Below are 17,351 nucleotides of genomic sequence, written 5' to 3'. Positions count from 1 at the left end.
CTTAAAATCAATCAATAATTGAACACACTAAAAATAACAGCTAGGGAAAAGCTTCAAATTCAGGCATTCTTGACTACCCATGGATTGCTATTAAAATGTGGTCAAGCAATTTTTAATATATATTCATGGGGTATATCGATCTGTAGTTTTCTTTCCTTGTAATGTCTTTGTTTGGTTTTAGGATCAGGAAAATGCTGATCCATAGGAGTTGAGAAATGTTTCTTCCTGCCTGTGTTCTTGAAGAGATTGTGTAGAATTGCTTTAATTCTTCTTAAGTGCCTGGTAGAAGTCTTCACCGAAACCATCTGCCCTATTTTAGGGAACAGGGTAAAGAGCACGGTCAGTGGATACGAGGACTCTCAATGAGCTAGAACACACAGGAATCAAGTTGACTACAAATTGTATGCCTTTTACTGCTTTTTCTTGCCTTATTGCCTGGGCTGAGATTTCCATTATGATGTTGAGTAGGGAAGAAATCATATTTTGATGTGAAATTGTGCACTTGGCCTTTGATACTGGTTATCAGAGGGATGGTCATTCACAAATTTGTCATTTCAGGCCTTCTTCCATAATTCTAAAGTGTTGTCTATCCTCTCACTCACTGCCATTGATCCAGTTCTGATATAGCAACACTACAGGACTTGTTAGAACTGCCCCTGCCCCTGTGCATTTCCAAGATGGTAACTCTTTACAGCCTCTTCTTTCTCCCACAGAGCAGCTGCTGGTTTCAAACTGATGACCTGGTGATTTTTAGCTCAACGTGTTACCCAATAGCATTATCTGTTTTTAATTTTGAAACTTGATCCTATTGTGTATTCACAGGCAACAGCTTCTCCTGTTAAAGGAGTTGTAATATTACTGAAGAGCCAAGTGCGAGAAACCAGCAGTCCTCTTAATGCCTCAGTCTGTGATGGCCTTCCCGAGGGACCTGCTTCTGACGATAGGTACATGTACATAAAGATAGAGGACTCTTCTCTATGGGACGAGGAACAAGAGATATATACTCAATTTGCCAGGTAAAAAATTGTGTTCCTTTAACTTCTACATAGATAGACACCAGGAAACAAAACCCACCGCTGTCCAGTTGACTCTCATCCAGAGCATCTCTATCTGTAGGATAGAGTACAACTGCCCCACAGTGGGTCCAGGCTATAAATCTGTCCAGAAACAGACCAACTCATCTTTCTTCCTTGGAACAGCTGGTGGGTTCAAACCACCAGCCTTTTCTTTCTTTTCTTTTCTTTTCTTTTCTTTCTTTCTTTCTTTCTTTCTTTCTTTCTTTCTTTCTTTCTTTCTTTTAAATCATTTTATTGGGGGCTCTTACAGCTCTAATAAAATTCTACATCAATGATTTCAAGCATATTTGTACATATGTTGCCATCATCATTTTCAAAACATTTACTCTATTTGAGCCCTTATCAGTTTTTCTTTTTCCCCTCCCTCCCCCTTCAACCCTCATGATCCCCTGATAAATGATAGATTATTATTGTTTTCATATCTTATACTGACCACTGTCCCCCTCATCCATGTTTCTGTTGTTCATTCCCCTGTGGGATGGGGTGGTGGTTATGTGTCGTTCATTGTGATTGGTTCCCTCTTTCTCCCCTCCTCTTCCTACCTTGCCCCTACCCTCCTGGTATCACTACTCCCATTTCTGTTCCTGAGGGCTTTATCTGACCTGGATTCCATGTGTCATGAGCTTTTATGTGTACCAGTGTACATGCTCCAGTCTAACCAGAACTGAAAGACAGGACTGGAGTCAAGATATGGGGTGTGTGTGTGTGGGAGGTGAGGAAGTCTCAAAGAACCAGAAGAATATTGTGTGTTTCATTGGTGCTATACTGTGCTCTGGTTGACTCATCCCTTCCTTGTGACCCTTCTGTGAGGGGATGTCCTATTGTCTACAGATGGGTTTTTGGTCTCTGCTCTGACTCCCCTCATTCTCAACCATGTTTTTTTTGTTTTGTTTTGTGTCTGCTGGTACCTGTTACCTGATTGCATCAACACCTCATGATCGCACTGGCTACCCCCAGCCTTTCCCTCCGCTCCATGGTAGCCTGTGCACATCAGGAGTGACACGCTGCCTGGGCCTGCGGCATTCTCACGCCTGCGGCCATGTTCGGGGCTGGCATCGTAGTTATTGCAAATCTTCCTTAGGAGGGCTTCCAAAAGGGTATGGAGTAGTGGAATGAAAAGGTAATGGATTTTTCCCCCTCATGAACTTATTTTTAAATCATTTCATTGGGGGCTCTTATCACAATCCATCCATCCATCCATGGTGTCAAGCTCTTTTGTACATATGTTGCCATCATCATTTTCAAAACATTTTCTTTCTACTTGAGACCTTGGATCAGCTCCTCATTTTTTCCCTCCCTCTCCCACCCTTCCTCCCTCATCAACCCTTGATAAATAATAAATATTATTATCCTCATATCTTACATCATCCACTGTCTCTCTTCACCCACTTTTCTGTTGTTCGTCCCCCTAGGTACGGAGTTATATGTCAATCATTACAACTGGTTCCCCCTTCCTCCCCTCACCTTCCCCCTACCCATCTTGTAGCGCTACTTTCATTATTGGTCCTGAGTCCCCTCATGAACTTTTTGAAGCCCTCTTATACGTGCTGGATTTTGCCTAATTAAAAAAAATTCCAAACACCGATTCACTATTTCAATGTTTAGATGTTTTACACGAATACGTGTGAAATGAAAGGTATCTCAAATACACCAATGATAGGGACCAAAAAAAGGTGCTCAGATCACCCCATAAACCTCTGCATACATTGAACTGCTCCCCCAAGAGCTTCTGGAGAGCCATTCCACAGCCTGCTTTGGAGCCTGCCCAGGGTTTGAGTCAGCATCACTGTGCAGTTCTGGGTAAAGCCTCCTCCCTGAGGCCTGAAGCCCAGCTCCCCGCACAGCCAGGTCCTCAGAGGAGTCTCCTCACCGACTCAGGGCAACCCTGCACTACCATGAAGGACATTACTAATTTCAAATCCCGGAGGCCGTGAAAATGAGCACGATGTATTTCACCAGAGTTCTAGAACAGGCAGGGATGTGTACATGGAGATCCTGAGACGTCTTGTTCTGGGTTGAAGCCTGCACCCCAGTATAGTGGCCCTGACTTGGGTTCCTACCTTAGGTGGGTAGTATCCATTACATGGCATTCTTTCTGTTTGTCTTACCAGTTAGAAATCAGCGCATACCTGTCTCTTGTTAGCTGAAGGAACTGTAGTTATTAGATCATCGCAGCTCCAGCTGCCCTTCGTCTATCTCCCTTTTCAGCACCTCACTCCTTCTCCTCCATCTCCAGACCTGTGCACCTTGCTCCCCAGTCCAACCGAGACACGACGTGGAACAGTGCCATCAGCACTTGGCATTTCCCCCGATCCTGGCTTACCTTTTCCAAATGTAAAAAAAAGGGAGCACAGATAAGCTAAATCTAAGTACACACTAACTTGGTCAGCAGAGTCTGCCAGCCTCTTGGTTTTTTTTCCTTTCTCAGCTCTTTCTGGAGAGTCTCATTACTGGATTAATAAGCATTTCCTGTAAAGGCAGATACAGCTTCATGGCTAAGAGTTTGGCCTCTGGCAGCGGCCAGATAGGGCCTCAAACTTCTCTGAACTTCAGCTTCACCAACTTGTCAGTTTTATAACCTGGGACAAGTTGCTTAACCTCTGTGAACCTCAATTTCCTCATCTGCAAAATGGACTTGTGCCTGTTCATAGGACTGTGATGAGGTTCCAGTGCTGCCAACTTGGCAATTAGTGCCTTCCCCACACATGGTGAATGCGCGGTCAACCTTGATGTCTGAAACCCTGATCATCAAGGAACTGGAGAGGTGGCAGGAGATCCAAGGCAGAGCAACATGGGTCCTGTTGTTGGTCTGTGGACCAGCCTGGAGAACCAGGGCAGGGCAGGCCTTTCTGAAAGAAACATGCCCACGTCATGGCCAGAGGATTCCCAGCATGACTACTGTGTGTGCAGTGGTCCAGGAGTGTGCAAGGGCGAGACCTGTTCTGGTGCCGGGCAAAGAAAATGTGGAGGGAGAGCTGAGCGGGGCCCGGACTATCCATACTCTGCTAGGGAATGTGGGCTTCCCCAGCAAGGGGTACTTAGTGCTGTGTGGCCCTGGAATGACCCTCATCCCTCACTGCCTCGGTTTCTATGGCTGTAAATGCCGAGGGTGAGCCATCCCTGCCTCCGAGGAGCTTTGAGTGCATCTGTGTGCAGCTCACAGAAGCGAGAACCCTGCCTGGCTGCCAGCTCTGAAGAGCCACATAGTCAGGCGAAAACTCCCCAGGTCTCAAGTCCTAAACGGATGGACGTCTAAGTCAATTGATTTCTTTTCATACCCCAGGAAAGTGCTGCTTCAAATCCTGACATCTCAACACCCTGTGATATGTTTCAATGCCAAGGATTTTGTGAGAGCCCTGCTCCAGTTTATTGGTGACGATGGCAGCTGGAAGTGTGGTGAGACAGCATTTCTGGGATCTCTTAACTCTCCTTTCCCAGCAGTGGTTCCTCCGGGGGAGGGAGGGTGACTGGGGCTGCCAGCTGAGCAGCTCCAGGGACTACAAGGCCAGTCCCTCTGATGTGCCCCTGGGAGGCTGGGAGCCCTCAGTGTGAGGAAGCTCTTTCCCCTCTGTTTCTACAGGACTGGAATCTTGCAAGCATCTCTTACTTTTGTAGTTGAAGAAAGGCAGGGATTCATTTATGCAGTGTGGTCAGAATGGGGTTTGTTGTGACTGAAGGCCTTGAAACATTTCTAAGAATGAAACTATACTCCAGGGAAATTACCATCAAAACTATCTAGAACATCTTCCATCTTTTGTTCAGAATAATAAAGAAGATGTCTATAACTGTTCTCCACTAGATGGACGGAAGTGTGACAAAGCAAGCATAGCAGGATGTTCATTGTGAAGCCTGGCTGGCGGCTACTGGAGCGATGACTATTCTGTTCTTTTAACTTTTCTGGATGCTTGGAAATCAATGACATGATGGGAAAAATCCAAAGCCCTTTTATTCCAGAATTTCCCCCAATAAATACAAAAGTGTCCGTCATCCAGTTTCAGCAGTTTTCAATTTATGACCTCACACTTTCAGGCTTCACCCTTTGGATTATTTTGTAGCAAATCTCCAAAGTGGTATCAATGATCTGTAAATAGTTCTGTATGTGTTGATTGTAGGGATTCCTGCCTTTGAGACAATACCGCCATCACTGCCCCTCCTCCAAATAGCAATATATATATATTTACTATCATTAGGTCTGGTCAGTGTTTTGCTTGTTGTTTTATTTCATTATATTTTTGATAGTTTGTGTGAATTAGGATCCAAGCAAGGCCCGTATCTTGGAATGAAAGCATATATCTCTGAAGTCTTTTTTAATCTTTGTGTTCTCCTTCTACATGTTGTTTTGTTGTGGAACAAACCTGGTTGTTTGTCTTATTTGTCTGCTGACAGACAAAGACCTTGTCTTGTAGGATTGAGTTCCACAGGCTAGACTTCATTGTTACAGCCCCATGTTGCTATTCAGCATGTTGTCTCTTTTCTTATGGTCTCCAGGGGCAACCGAAGAAAGACCTGGTGGCCTGCTTCCATACAGATCACAGCTAAGAAAGCCCTATGGAGCTGTGTCACTCTAACACACAAAGTTGCCCTGTGTCTAAACCAACGGGTATACTTCTCTCTCCCCGTCATTGGCAGTTAGATCTTTTTTTTTTTTTTTTGGAGGGGGCGCCTGGATATGAACCAGGGACGGCAGTTAGATCTTGTGGCTTGAGCTGATGCTGCCTGGATTTTGGAGGAGGGAGCAGAACTATGTCAGTCGTAGAATCAGGTGCTTCTCCCAGGAGGCCTGTTGTGACCCTGAAGGCTTTATTCAAAATCCCCAATGAGTCACTTAGTCTCTCTGTCTAGGTGTTGAAAGTTTGGGGTTTGTTTTGTTTTCCTTCTTCTTTAAAGTCTAGTCATTTTGTAGACTATGTCTTGGTGTTGGCTATCTGGGTCACATTTCCAAGCTATTTTTTTTAATCAAAGAGTTCATTAGTTCTAAGGGTGTGTTTTAATCCCATGACAATTGACCAGAGCATTTTTCCCTCACCCCTTCTTGATGCGCAGATCTCCTTTATGAGCAGCTGGCATTGTTGTTGCTGTTGGTTGGCTTTGAGTCAATTCTGACTCATGTGACATTTCCATTATTATGCTATCTTTATTATACTGGTGAGTTTTATTTACTAAAATCTATATTTACATGAGGGTTCACTCTTCATATGTGCAGTTCTGTGTGTTTTGGAAAAGGTATGATATCATCTGCCCACCACTACACTATTATTTAAACTGAGTGGAGGGGGCCAAATCTAACCTCTCTGGCTTTCATATTGCCATGAAGCAGAGGTCAGACATGCCTCTGCCCTGCATCCTCTTTGACCCTGTTCTGACACCAACTGCTCCTCTGACAGCTCTCTAGTCCGATGCTGGGTTGGATCATCCATTGCAATGGCCACACGGAACTCACAGACAAAACTCACAATCATGGGGGTTGACTGGAGAAGGTAACGGGTTAGCATAAGTCAGGCTCAATACACAGTCCACAGCAACACCTCTCCTCAGCCAGGAGGCAAGTCTCTCTCTCATCCTCAGTGTCTCAGCCACATAGGTCTTTGACTTCTCCTTCCATGGACCAGGAAGCCCCACTGGCCCTCAGCCTCATGTTCCATAGTCTAGTGCTGCTCCTCTGATGTGTCTCATGGTCTCCTTAACTTGGTCTCTGGCCTGCAGCTGGCTCCTTTGTTTTGTCCCGTGGTCTCTGTGCCACAGCCTCTGGTGCCTCTGATCTCCGCCTCTGCCATTGCGGGTAGAGATCGGAAATGTGCCCCCCTCTTCCAATGGTCCTGGGACTTCTCTCGGGGATCCTGAGACGGCTCTTACATTCAGAGGAGTGACGGATGGAAATGTGGTCATTGGCTGTCAGCAGACATGTCCCCAAGTAAACAAAGCATGTGACTTGGCTTTTACTCTCTACTCAAGTGGAGACTTCATTTTGTCTTAACCCTGTCCATTCGCATAGCAGAGAACGCTCTCCAAAATGGGATGATAGGCATGAATGAGAATTTATAATATGTCATATAAAAGATTAAGGCTAGAAGGGCCATATCAGTTGACCACATCTCAAGTATCTACCACACAGAATAGTTTCACTGCCCTAAAAACCCCCTGTTCCCCACCTGTTCATCTCTCTCTCTTGCTCCCAGAACCTCTGGCAACCTCTAATCTTACTGTCTCTAACAGTGTTGTCTTTTCAGCATGTAGCCTTTCCAACAGTATGCTGGCACAATGACAGCAATAGTGGGCTCAGACACCACAAGGGTTGTGGGATGGTGTAGCACTGGGCAGTGTTTTGTTCTGTTGTACATAAAGCTGCTATGAGCTGGAATTGACTCAACACCACCTAACAACAACAAGCTTTATCAGACCATTGTTTGTTTTCACCAGAAATGTACTACAAAGCTCCCAAAAGTCCATGGAAAAAATTGAATTAAAGGATAATACAATTTTTCCATGAACATTTTTATAAGTGCCTCATAGATAGGTTACTCTGTGCCTTTTCGTGTTTGTATAACTGTAGGAGTGGTATGGAGGCATCACAAGGGGAAAGGAGAACCGAAATCAATATCATCCCAAGGCTGAATCTTACGAGGAAGAGGTCAGACATGCCTCCACCCTCAACTCTTTCACCAATTCTGACACCAACTATCTGTCCCAAGTCACTCTCTTCTTCTCTACTGGGTTCAACAGTTTTTTGCAATGGCCACACAGAACTCAGACAGTACATGACTTATGAAGAAAGTTAACAGGTTACAATTCAGTATCAGAGAAGCTCGGGATGCAGTACTTTTGGTCAGGACAGCCTCTTCTTAGTTGTACCCACAGATAGGCCTCTTTCTGATCTTTGTCCTCACAGCCACGTGACCCTTGCCTCTGCCCTGCTCAGTATCAGTCACAAAGTCCTTTTAGCATTTTCAATAAATGTCCCAAAGGGCAGTGCTCTGAGATAATCCTCAGCATGAAGGAGAAGACTATTGAAAGTACTATGGATTTCCAGAAGGACAAATGAATCTGTCTTGGAAGAAGTATGGCCAGGGTGCTCCTTAAAGGAAAGGATAGCGAGACTTTGTTTTATATACTTTGGATATTGTGTTATGTTTATTGTGCCAACTAGGTTTCCATAGGAATATATGGGTGGAGTTTAATCAGGTTGCGGCTTGATCAGAGGGCTTTCCAAGGCTGGCCCCCTTCTCTCTCCCTGTTGATCAGGCCAAGCTAGTCCTTTGCCTCAACTGTGTACTGCGCTATTGTGGGCCAACCGAACCTGTGGGTCGTGTGCCCTTGCTGTGCATGCATTGCTAGGGCTTGAGGTTCCATCCAGACCTGCTTTGCCACACTTCTTGAGGATCCATCGGGACCACTTCACTATGCTCCCCTAGGCTACTGGCCTCTGCTACGCCTCAACTTCTCGCCTTTCTACTGTTGCTGCGCCACTCTGCTTGTCTTGTCTGAGGGCAGACTCTGCCGTCTGCTTCTATGACCTTGGGCCAGCAGCCCTAGTGAGTCCCAGGACCTTCAGTATATTGACTGTTCCACGAAAGTGAGTTGAACTGAGCCCTCTGTGCTGCTGTGTGGACTAATTAGCTGTTCTATATCTTCTGACTATCTAAAGCTATCCGTATATATTTAATCATAAGTGACCTGGCTTTGTTTCTCTAGAGAACCCTGCCTAACACATATATGTTGTCAGGAGAGACCAGTCCTTGCTTGGTAAAGTAGAGGGGCAGCAAAAAGATTAAGGGCCTTGAGAGAGGGATTGACACCATGGCTGAAACAATGGGCTCAAGCATAGGGACAATTGTGAGGATGGTGCAGGGCAGGAAAGTTTTCCCTGCTGTCATGTACAGGGTCGCTAGGGGTCAGAACTGGTTGATGGCACCTGACAACAAACAACATGTTAGGCACTCGGTTATACCTCCATGGGTCAGCAAGCCTGGTTCAGCAATGAACTGTCTGGAGACACCACACTTCACAAGCTATCCTCCTGCCCAAAGGCATTCAGCTTTTCTGACTGCATGTACCGGGAAGCCACCACTCTGTCTGGTGCTCCTGGTTCCACTGCCACTACCACTTCCCGAATGTCACAGGTGTGCCCTGGATTGAGGAGATTTAGCACACAGGGACCTTGGGGTCCAAAGGACATGTACTTGTCTCTATGATGACAGTGAGATCTATCTTCATAATTTACATATCATACAATTTAATAGTTTGGTCATATTAAGAAGAGTTGTACAATCAGCCCCACAATCAATTTCAAAACATTTTCTTCTTTTTCGGTTCATTGCTGTGGCCCATTCCTGCTTCTGAGATGACTCATTTTACTCGCAGAAGGATGGCAAAATGGACCGATCACCACATTAGAGTCCCACCTTTCTACAATCACAGTGAATCCTGTTAAAAACACAACTGAACCATATAATCCCATCAGTGTCTTCTCTTCCCTCACCTTCTCTTACCCATGCCCATCAAGAAAATAGGGAGTACAGCCAACTGCATGTTCTGCACAGTCATTTGGTGGGAGTTACAAAGAACTGTATCAGATACATCACTGCACTACAATAGCTCTTTTTATTGTTAAATAGCATTCCATTGTTTGAATTTGCCACCATTTATTTATATATTCACCTTAGAAAGGGCATGCTGGCTGCTTCCAGTTCAGGGCATTTATAGTTACACAGTCATTACAAACATGTGTGTACAGGATTTTGTGTGGATAAACATTTTCAACTCATTTCGGTAAATACCAAGAAACGTGATGGCTGGATTGTGTGATAAGAATAAATTTAGCTTTGTGAGAAATTTCCAGACTGTGTTCCAAAGTGTCTACACCATTTTGCATTCCTGTCAGTGTTCTGGGTGTTAGCCATTTTAAGGAGCCCTGGCAGCACAACAGCTAAGCACCCAGCTGCTAACAAACAAACAAACAAAAATTGAGCCCACCATGTGCCTCCATGGGGAGGAGGACCTTATGATCCCCTCCTGTCAATATTACAGCCAAGAAAACCCTGTGGGGCAGTTCCACTCTGCCCCACAGCGTGTGTTAGGCTGGGTTGGCTAGAGAAACAAGCACAGCAACACTTGACCTATGTACAAGAAAGAACTTTACATTATGAAGCATGTATACATTAAGAAGGAATCCCACCCAGCCCAGTCCAATTCAAGTCCGTAAGTCCGATGCTGGTCCATAAGTCCCTCTTCAGACTCACCTCGACACATGCCAGGGATGCAGAATGGTGAACTGGGAAGCAGGAAGGTCACAGGCTGGTGTGTGCAGAGCTGCGTGGATCCAAGTCAGTGGAAATTGAAACATGCAGAGTGCCAACAGCTCTCAGGATCACAATAGAGGCCCAGCAGGTAGGAAGGTGAAAGGGCAGAGAGAGAGTTGTTGCCGAAGTCCCTCACTCTTATACAAAAGGTCATATCCCCAAGGAGGTGTCATCAAGCTACCAGTTGATTGACAGGTTCAACTCCACCCCTAGCCAGGATTGTCTAGAACTCTCAAAAAATCCACTGCCATCAAGGTGATGCTGACTCATAGTGACTCAATAGGACAAAGTAGGATTTTCCCTGTGAGTTGAGACTGTAACTCTTTATTAGAATAGAAGGCCTTCTCTTTCCCCTGCAGAATGGCTGGTGGATTTGAACTGATGACGTAGTGATTGCAGCCCAGCAAGTCATCATTATGCCACAAGAGCTCTTCCATGATGTCTAGTTGGCATAAAAGCACCCAACTCCCACCCAGGGTTATTATGACCTGAAAGCACCTAACAACAACCATAGGTGTGTAGTCCTATTGTTGCTTAATTTGCAGTTCACTACTCCTAGTAATAATTTCTTTTAGAGGAATTAATACTAGACTAATCCCTAGTGATTGGAGATTAAAGATGGAAGATGTACAAAGTACCCCACTCTTCCAAGATGTATTTGCTCCATTTTCCCTCCACACCTCCCTCGAGTATATTCCCTCATTTCTCTGGTTCCTGCAATTTGCTGCCATGCCCACTGAAAGTCAGGAAGCTTTAAGGAAATGTCTTACATGGTGGTGGATGCTGTTCAGTCCCAAATCCTAAGGTCAGGCAGAGGTGAGCCAAATGCAGGGTCCAGAGCCAGAAACCCAAAAATGTCAAAAATTCACAGCAGGGCTTCTTGCTTCTACCAAAGCTTCAGTCAGGAAACAGAGCTATGGCTTTCCAGGTGAGGTAATGTGTGTTAGACTTTATCATGATATCATATATATATCCCATCCAAAGAAAACAAGGGCTGGTGACTTAAGTCATACTCTCTCCTAAGATAGAATCTTAAAGATACCCCAAAGGAAACAAAAGGTGTGGCTGGGTTCATACCCTCTATTAAGCTAGTCTAAAAAAATGCCCCGAGGGAGAGTGGAGGGTGAGTGGGTTGGAAAGGGGGAACTGATTACAAGGATCCACATGTGACCTCCTCCCTGGGAGAGGGACAGCAGAGAAGGTGGGGAAGGGAGACTCCGGATAGGGCAAGATATTGACAAAATAACGATGTATAAATTACCAAGGGCACATGAGGGAGGGGGGAGTCGGGAGGGAGGGGAAAAACAAAAGAGTGCCTGATGCAAAGGGCTTTAAGTGGAGAGCAAATGCTTTGAGAATGATTGGGGCAGGGAATGTATGGATGTGCTTTATACAATTGATGTATGTATATGTATGGATTGTGGTAAGAGTTGTATGAGCCCCTAATAAAACGTTTAAATAAATAAATAAATAAATTTTTTTAAATGCCCTGAGGAAAGGGGTTTGACTTGGTTCCCATCCTCTACTAAAGGTAGGTCTTAACCCCACTCTTGTCCTGCCTACTCGCATAGAGGGAGCACCGAGGCATGGATTGCAGCCACAGGCATCGAGTCCAGAATGATATAGGAAATGAGGGCGAGAAGGGCCATATTAACGGAATATAACTCACTAATGCCGTATGATACTGGGCAGCTTTTCATTTGTATATATTCTTTGGCGAAGTATCTTCAGATATTTTAAATTGGGTTGTTTATTTTCTTGAGTTTTAAAACTTTACATAATTAACTTGCATGTTACTAAAAACTCCAAGTCTACTTCACTAGTGCTTTTCCTCCTTTTATTTTTTTAGACACTCGGGTCAATATTTATTCCCAAGGGGTAAGGAATCTGGAGGGGTCTTTTTGTCTTGTTTTGGTTTTGTGTTTTGTTTTAAGGCTGTGAGTCCTCTCTCTTTTTTAATAATTTATTTTGGTTTTTAAAGAAGCATATTCTATATAGTTACACAGTCCATCTCAACAAATGAAATCAGTAACAGTATTTGCATCTAAGTCTTTTCCAGACGTATGATTTTCAGATCTTTCCTCTGTCATTGGGTTGTCTTTTAACTTTCTTTGTGTTATTTTTTTGAAACAAAGGTGTAAAATTTTGGCCAAGTTTAATTTATCTATTTTTCATCCTATTACTTGTGCTTTTGGTGTCAATCCAAGGTCAGGAAGACTTTCTTTGCTTGTTAGTCTCATATTTCTACGGTTTTTGCACTTGGATGTATGCCACCATCCACTTTGAGTTAAAATTTTATCTGCTCATATACAAAGGGTACACCTTCATTCTTTTGCATGTGGAGACCCCAATTTTCCAGCATCATTTGTTGAACAGACTTTTCTCCCCCTGGGACAGACCAGGCTCTCTGTGGAAAGTCATTTGGCCTTGGATGTTTGGGTTTATTTCTGAAGTTTAAAATCAGTACCTGATCTTTATGTCTCGTCCCATGTCAGCACCACACTGCTTTGATAACCGTTGCTCCTGGAGGTTTTCACAGGCCTGAAATCCTTTTTCATTCTTCTCCCTCAGAATGGTTTTGGGAATTCTAGATCCTTTGCAATTCCGTATGGATTTTTGGTTCAGTGTGTCAATTAGTCCCCTGGAATCAAGTGGGTTTGGGATTGGGATTATGTAGATCAGGTTAGGGAGCATCATTGTCTCAGCATCGCAAACACTTCTGATCCAGGAATATGGCCAACTTTCCATTTGTTTAGACCCATTTTCATTTCTGTCCAGAATGTCGTGGGGTTTTTAGAATATGTGTTTAGGTGGGGTTTTTTTTGATTACTAAGTATTGTTTTTCTTTCTGATGCCATTTTAAATTTAAAAGTTGCTTCCTTCATTTCATTTTCACTTTGTTCAGTGTTCCTGACTATAGAAATACAATGGATTTTGTTACTTAATATTTACCTGGCAACATTGCTGAACTCCTGTATTAGTTCTAATCTTCTAGCATGTTCTTGCAAAAGTGCAGCTGAGACTCCAAGTTGTTTGGAGTCCTCTACCCCTTCTTCTGGCTGTTTAGAGTTTGCTTCTTTAAGGGGTCTCCCATTGAGCAGGAGCCTGTGGGGCTAGATTCACGGAGGTCACTCTTGCCCACAGTTTTAAGCTAATGACGGATGATCCCACGTTCCCTTGGGGGCTCTGCTCTGTTAGCTGAAGGGGATGGCAATACCATCAGTTTTCATTTCAACCTTCGCAGCCTTTTAAAAGCAGGCAAAAACCAGATACTCATTTTCCTCCAGGTTCTTAAATAACCTCTGTCTCTCCAGTTGCTGGTTTTGTAGGGTTAGATCCCAGAATTGCAGCATGGCTTATAGATCCCAGGGACACTGTGCCTTCCTTTGAAGATTTGGTGGCAAAATACCTTGGAAAAACCATCACAGTGACAGTAAACAGCACTTATGGAAATTCGTCAAGAAGTCTCGTGGTGAGTGGCTGGTCTTGTAAGGTAAAGTTGTTATCCACCTGAATACAACTCCAACTTTCCTCAGAAACAAATAGTCTCAAAGTATAAAGGAATATTGCTAGCATTTCTCTCTCTCTCTCTCTCTCTCTCTCTCTCTCTCTGACTCTCTTTTTGGGCACAAATGCCTCTTTTAGCAGCAGGTCTTGAATAAGGATGGAGTGTTGTGTTGGGTTGTATTTTTCTGTTCCCTTGTCAAGCCTGTTCCTGGGAAACCTAGTTGCCATCACAATTCTTCTAGACAAGCTCTGGTGTCACAGAAGCGCATCTCTCCAATTTCCCTGTTGCTACAGCCACTCTTTAGGAACCATAGTTAGGGGAGGGTGTGCCCAGCTCCCAGGCCTCTTGTGGAAGAGATTTGACCGGCCTATGGAGGCTGTGCCCTGAAGGCCCTGTGTTGGACTGGGGCTGGGAGGTGGGACGCACACTGAGCAGGGCTATGGGGCTGGGAGGAACCAGAGCAAAGCAGCAGTGCTAAGTGCCCCCTCAGCATCCCCACCTCTCGTTCTCACAGCAGGCTTTAGGTTATAACCCACAGAAACTCACTCTGCCATCATTAAGATGGTAGCAGAAGACTATGAAGTAGCTCTCTGAATCTGAGGAAAGCAGGAACAGCGGACTCAGGAGCAGGAATCAACAGGCAGGGTGCCAACACCATGCCATGACATTGCTCAAGATTCACACACTCAGCACTTAGCCCATGTCTCACCTCACTCACTGGTGTCAGCAGGATCCCACCAGATTCTCAAGATCCCACTGGAGAAATAAGACCAGCGGGATTGATGGACGACTTGCCAATCATGGCTGGCTTGGTGTGGGCATGCGTGAAGGCTGTAGAGTGACTGGTAGGCTAGACACTCCCGGTCAGGAGCTGGTGCTTCTCAAGAAAACCTCAGTTCTGTTCTTCAGCCTTTCACATGACTGGATGAAGTCCACTCAGATGATCAGGGATCATCTTCTCTATATGTATAAGGCCTCCTGATTAGAGTTGTTATTGACATGCTAAAGAAGACCAGAGAAGAATGGATGCCCTTGAATTACGGTGATAATGAAGAGCCTTGACTACACCATGGACTACCCATAGAATGAACAAGACTTATCTTGGCAGAAGTACAGCCAGATTTTGTCAGCGTACTTTGGACCTGTGATCAGGAGGGACCCATTTCTGGAGAAGGACATCTTACTTGGTTCAGCTGAAGCTCAGGATAAGAGAGGAAGACCCTTGATGAGATTGGTAAACACAAAGCTGAAACAGATGGGCTTGATGACGGGTGAGGGTGGCTGCACACTGGGGCACCATGAACACAATGGCATCTGACAACAACAATCACATCTACAAAATACCTGCACCACACCTGGACTGGTGTTTCATTGAATAACATGGCCTAACCAAGTTGACCCATCAACCTGACCGTGACAGCAGAGGGCAGGGCATCTTGATTATCAGTTCAACCCAGTCCCACAGGAATCCCACAGGAAGAGTTCAAAGGCATTAATCCCCAAAGGAGAGGTTCTCTCAGTATTATCCGTCCCAGGTCCAGCGAACAATGAGGTGTAGAAAGAAGCTCCTTGGCCAAGCTCAAGTGGAAGTTACAATTCCTACATTGGATTTCTGACCTCCAAGTGCCGTTTCTTTTCCAGTTTGCATGCAGCGAGTTAGGGATTGAAATGGCTGCAGGAGACAGAAAAGCCAGCTGCCAGAGGTTGTTTTCCTCCCCTGCAAGAAGCCTAGTGCGCCCCAGTTGCTGCTCTCAGCGCGCTGCCACACAGCCACCTTCTCCGCTGCAAGGGGGATGCCAAGGTTGGATATGGACGTCTAGCTGACTGGCCAGAAACATGTGCCATCCCTCTGCTAGGAGGAGTGCTGGGAATCATGTTTTATGGCTGTTATCACCACCCCCATCACTGGGGATCTTCATCCAGCACCTTCGACTTGGTCACACGAATCGAAGACCAGGAAAGGGCTGAGAAAGAAACGCCAAGATACATGCAACCTGCTGTTGGCCTGTTGTGTGTGGGCAGAGGGAGGGCTTGTCAGAGGCCTGGAGCCGGGGAACAAAGACTGACCACACTAGCATCTGGGGGCTGGGGAACCTCGGGCTGCCTGAGGTGGCCCACGGTGGCCCTGGAGCTCCATGCCCAGTGGTGGCCGACAGGAGACCAGGTGCTGACAGGCTGCATTCCGTCACAGATGGTCTTTTCATCAGTTGAACACAGACCCTCTCTGTCCATCACATAGGGCTCCTTGTGTCCATTCTAGGGTAAAGATGGGATGGGTGAGCATGGCTTGGGGGAGGGCAGGACTCCTGACCCCTTGACTGTGTGTGGGTGCCATGTGGAGAGCCAAGCCCCACCATTGGACTGGGCCATCGAGCCTCCTTGTGGTTCTATTTCTGGTCTAGAGAATGAAGGTAAACATTGACATGGCGAGGCAATGCCGGGCTGCAGAGCGATTGCACTGCACAGCTTGCGCCTCCCTGGCTCTGGAGAGACCCTCTGACGGGCAGTGGGTTAAACATGGGCTGCTAAAGGAGAGGCTGGCAGTTTGAACAGCCTCGCACACTCTGTGGAGCAGTTCTGCTCTGTTCCCCAGCGTTGCTGGAAATCAGAATGGACTCCAAGACCATGAGTTTGGTCTTTTAGGGTTGGTTAGTTTGTGTGTAGCTTTGCAACTTGAAGACGTCAGGCTGTGGGTGTTGATGCCATCTGGGAGTTAATACCTTGGTTGGGATGGGAGCCTTGGGGACCTGGGAGTCTGGTCACGGTCCATCCAGTAGCAAGTGAGCAGTGTGTGCCAGCTGCCAGACCTGCCTGATGGTTAATGCTTTCACTCTTTTAAAGAACCAGAATGTGTGTGTGAACTTGAGGATTCTCCACAGACTGACCCTGAACCTCTGCTCCAAATTGAAGGCAAGTTCTTGAAAAACCCAGCTTCCTGGCCCCTCCTCCCTCTGGTCTCCTTGCAGGGGTTCCAGGTGGGTCCATCCACCAGAGAGCAGCAGGTCTGGGGGGATCACACACACACCCTGCCTGCTGAGCAGAGCAGAGTCTGAATCAGCAGGGCTCAACAGAGAGCAGACGGGCCAGGGCAGGGGAGGGCATGATTCTCAGAGCCAGGGCAGGGGAGTAGAGAGAATGGGAGGCATTCTGACTAAGTGGAGATGCTTTTATCTCCTGGGTGAGCTAGATGGAGAAGAGCCCAGGGGTGCAGTGGGCTAAGCACCGGACTGCTAATAGAAGGTCAGTGGTTCAAACTCACTTGCTGCCCACAGGAGTCCTGTTAGGCAGTTTGCTTCTGAGAAGACGAACAGCCTCAGAAAGCCCCTGCCTGGCGCCATTCCAGCACATCCTGTAGGTGGCTGGGAGTTAGAACGGATGAGAGCGCAGGGAGGGGTTTTGTTTTCTGTGTGGGTGGAGGGGTGTTTCTTGTGACAGTTCCCCTCTTCCCACATTACATGGAAAGTTAGGGCA

At 45.9% G+C, this 17,351-nt stretch overlaps 1 protein-coding gene across 1 annotated transcript in view; it reads left to right on the top strand.

Moving 5' to 3' along the window:
• Positions 1-17,351, top strand: part of POLN (DNA polymerase nu) — a 170,886-nt gene that overhangs the window by 41,345 nt on the left and 112,190 nt on the right. The window contains exons 4-7 of the mRNA XM_075543610.1: positions 823-1,016; positions 4,360-4,472; positions 13,687-13,844; positions 16,722-16,790. Coding sequence (XP_075399725.1) covers positions 823-1,016; positions 4,360-4,472; positions 13,687-13,844; positions 16,722-16,790 — 534 coding nt within the window. The remainder of the gene's footprint in view (positions 1-822; positions 1,017-4,359; positions 4,473-13,686; positions 13,845-16,721; positions 16,791-17,351) is intronic.

The sequence above is a fragment of the Tenrec ecaudatus genome, chromosome 3 (genome assembly GCF_050624435.1).
Source record: "Tenrec ecaudatus isolate mTenEca1 chromosome 3, mTenEca1.hap1, whole genome shotgun sequence".
NCBI lineage: Eukaryota > Metazoa > Chordata > Mammalia > Afrosoricida > Tenrecidae > Tenrec > Tenrec ecaudatus.
The sequence above is the reverse complement of the archived record's forward strand: the minus strand, read 5'-3'. Positions and strand labels throughout refer to the sequence as shown.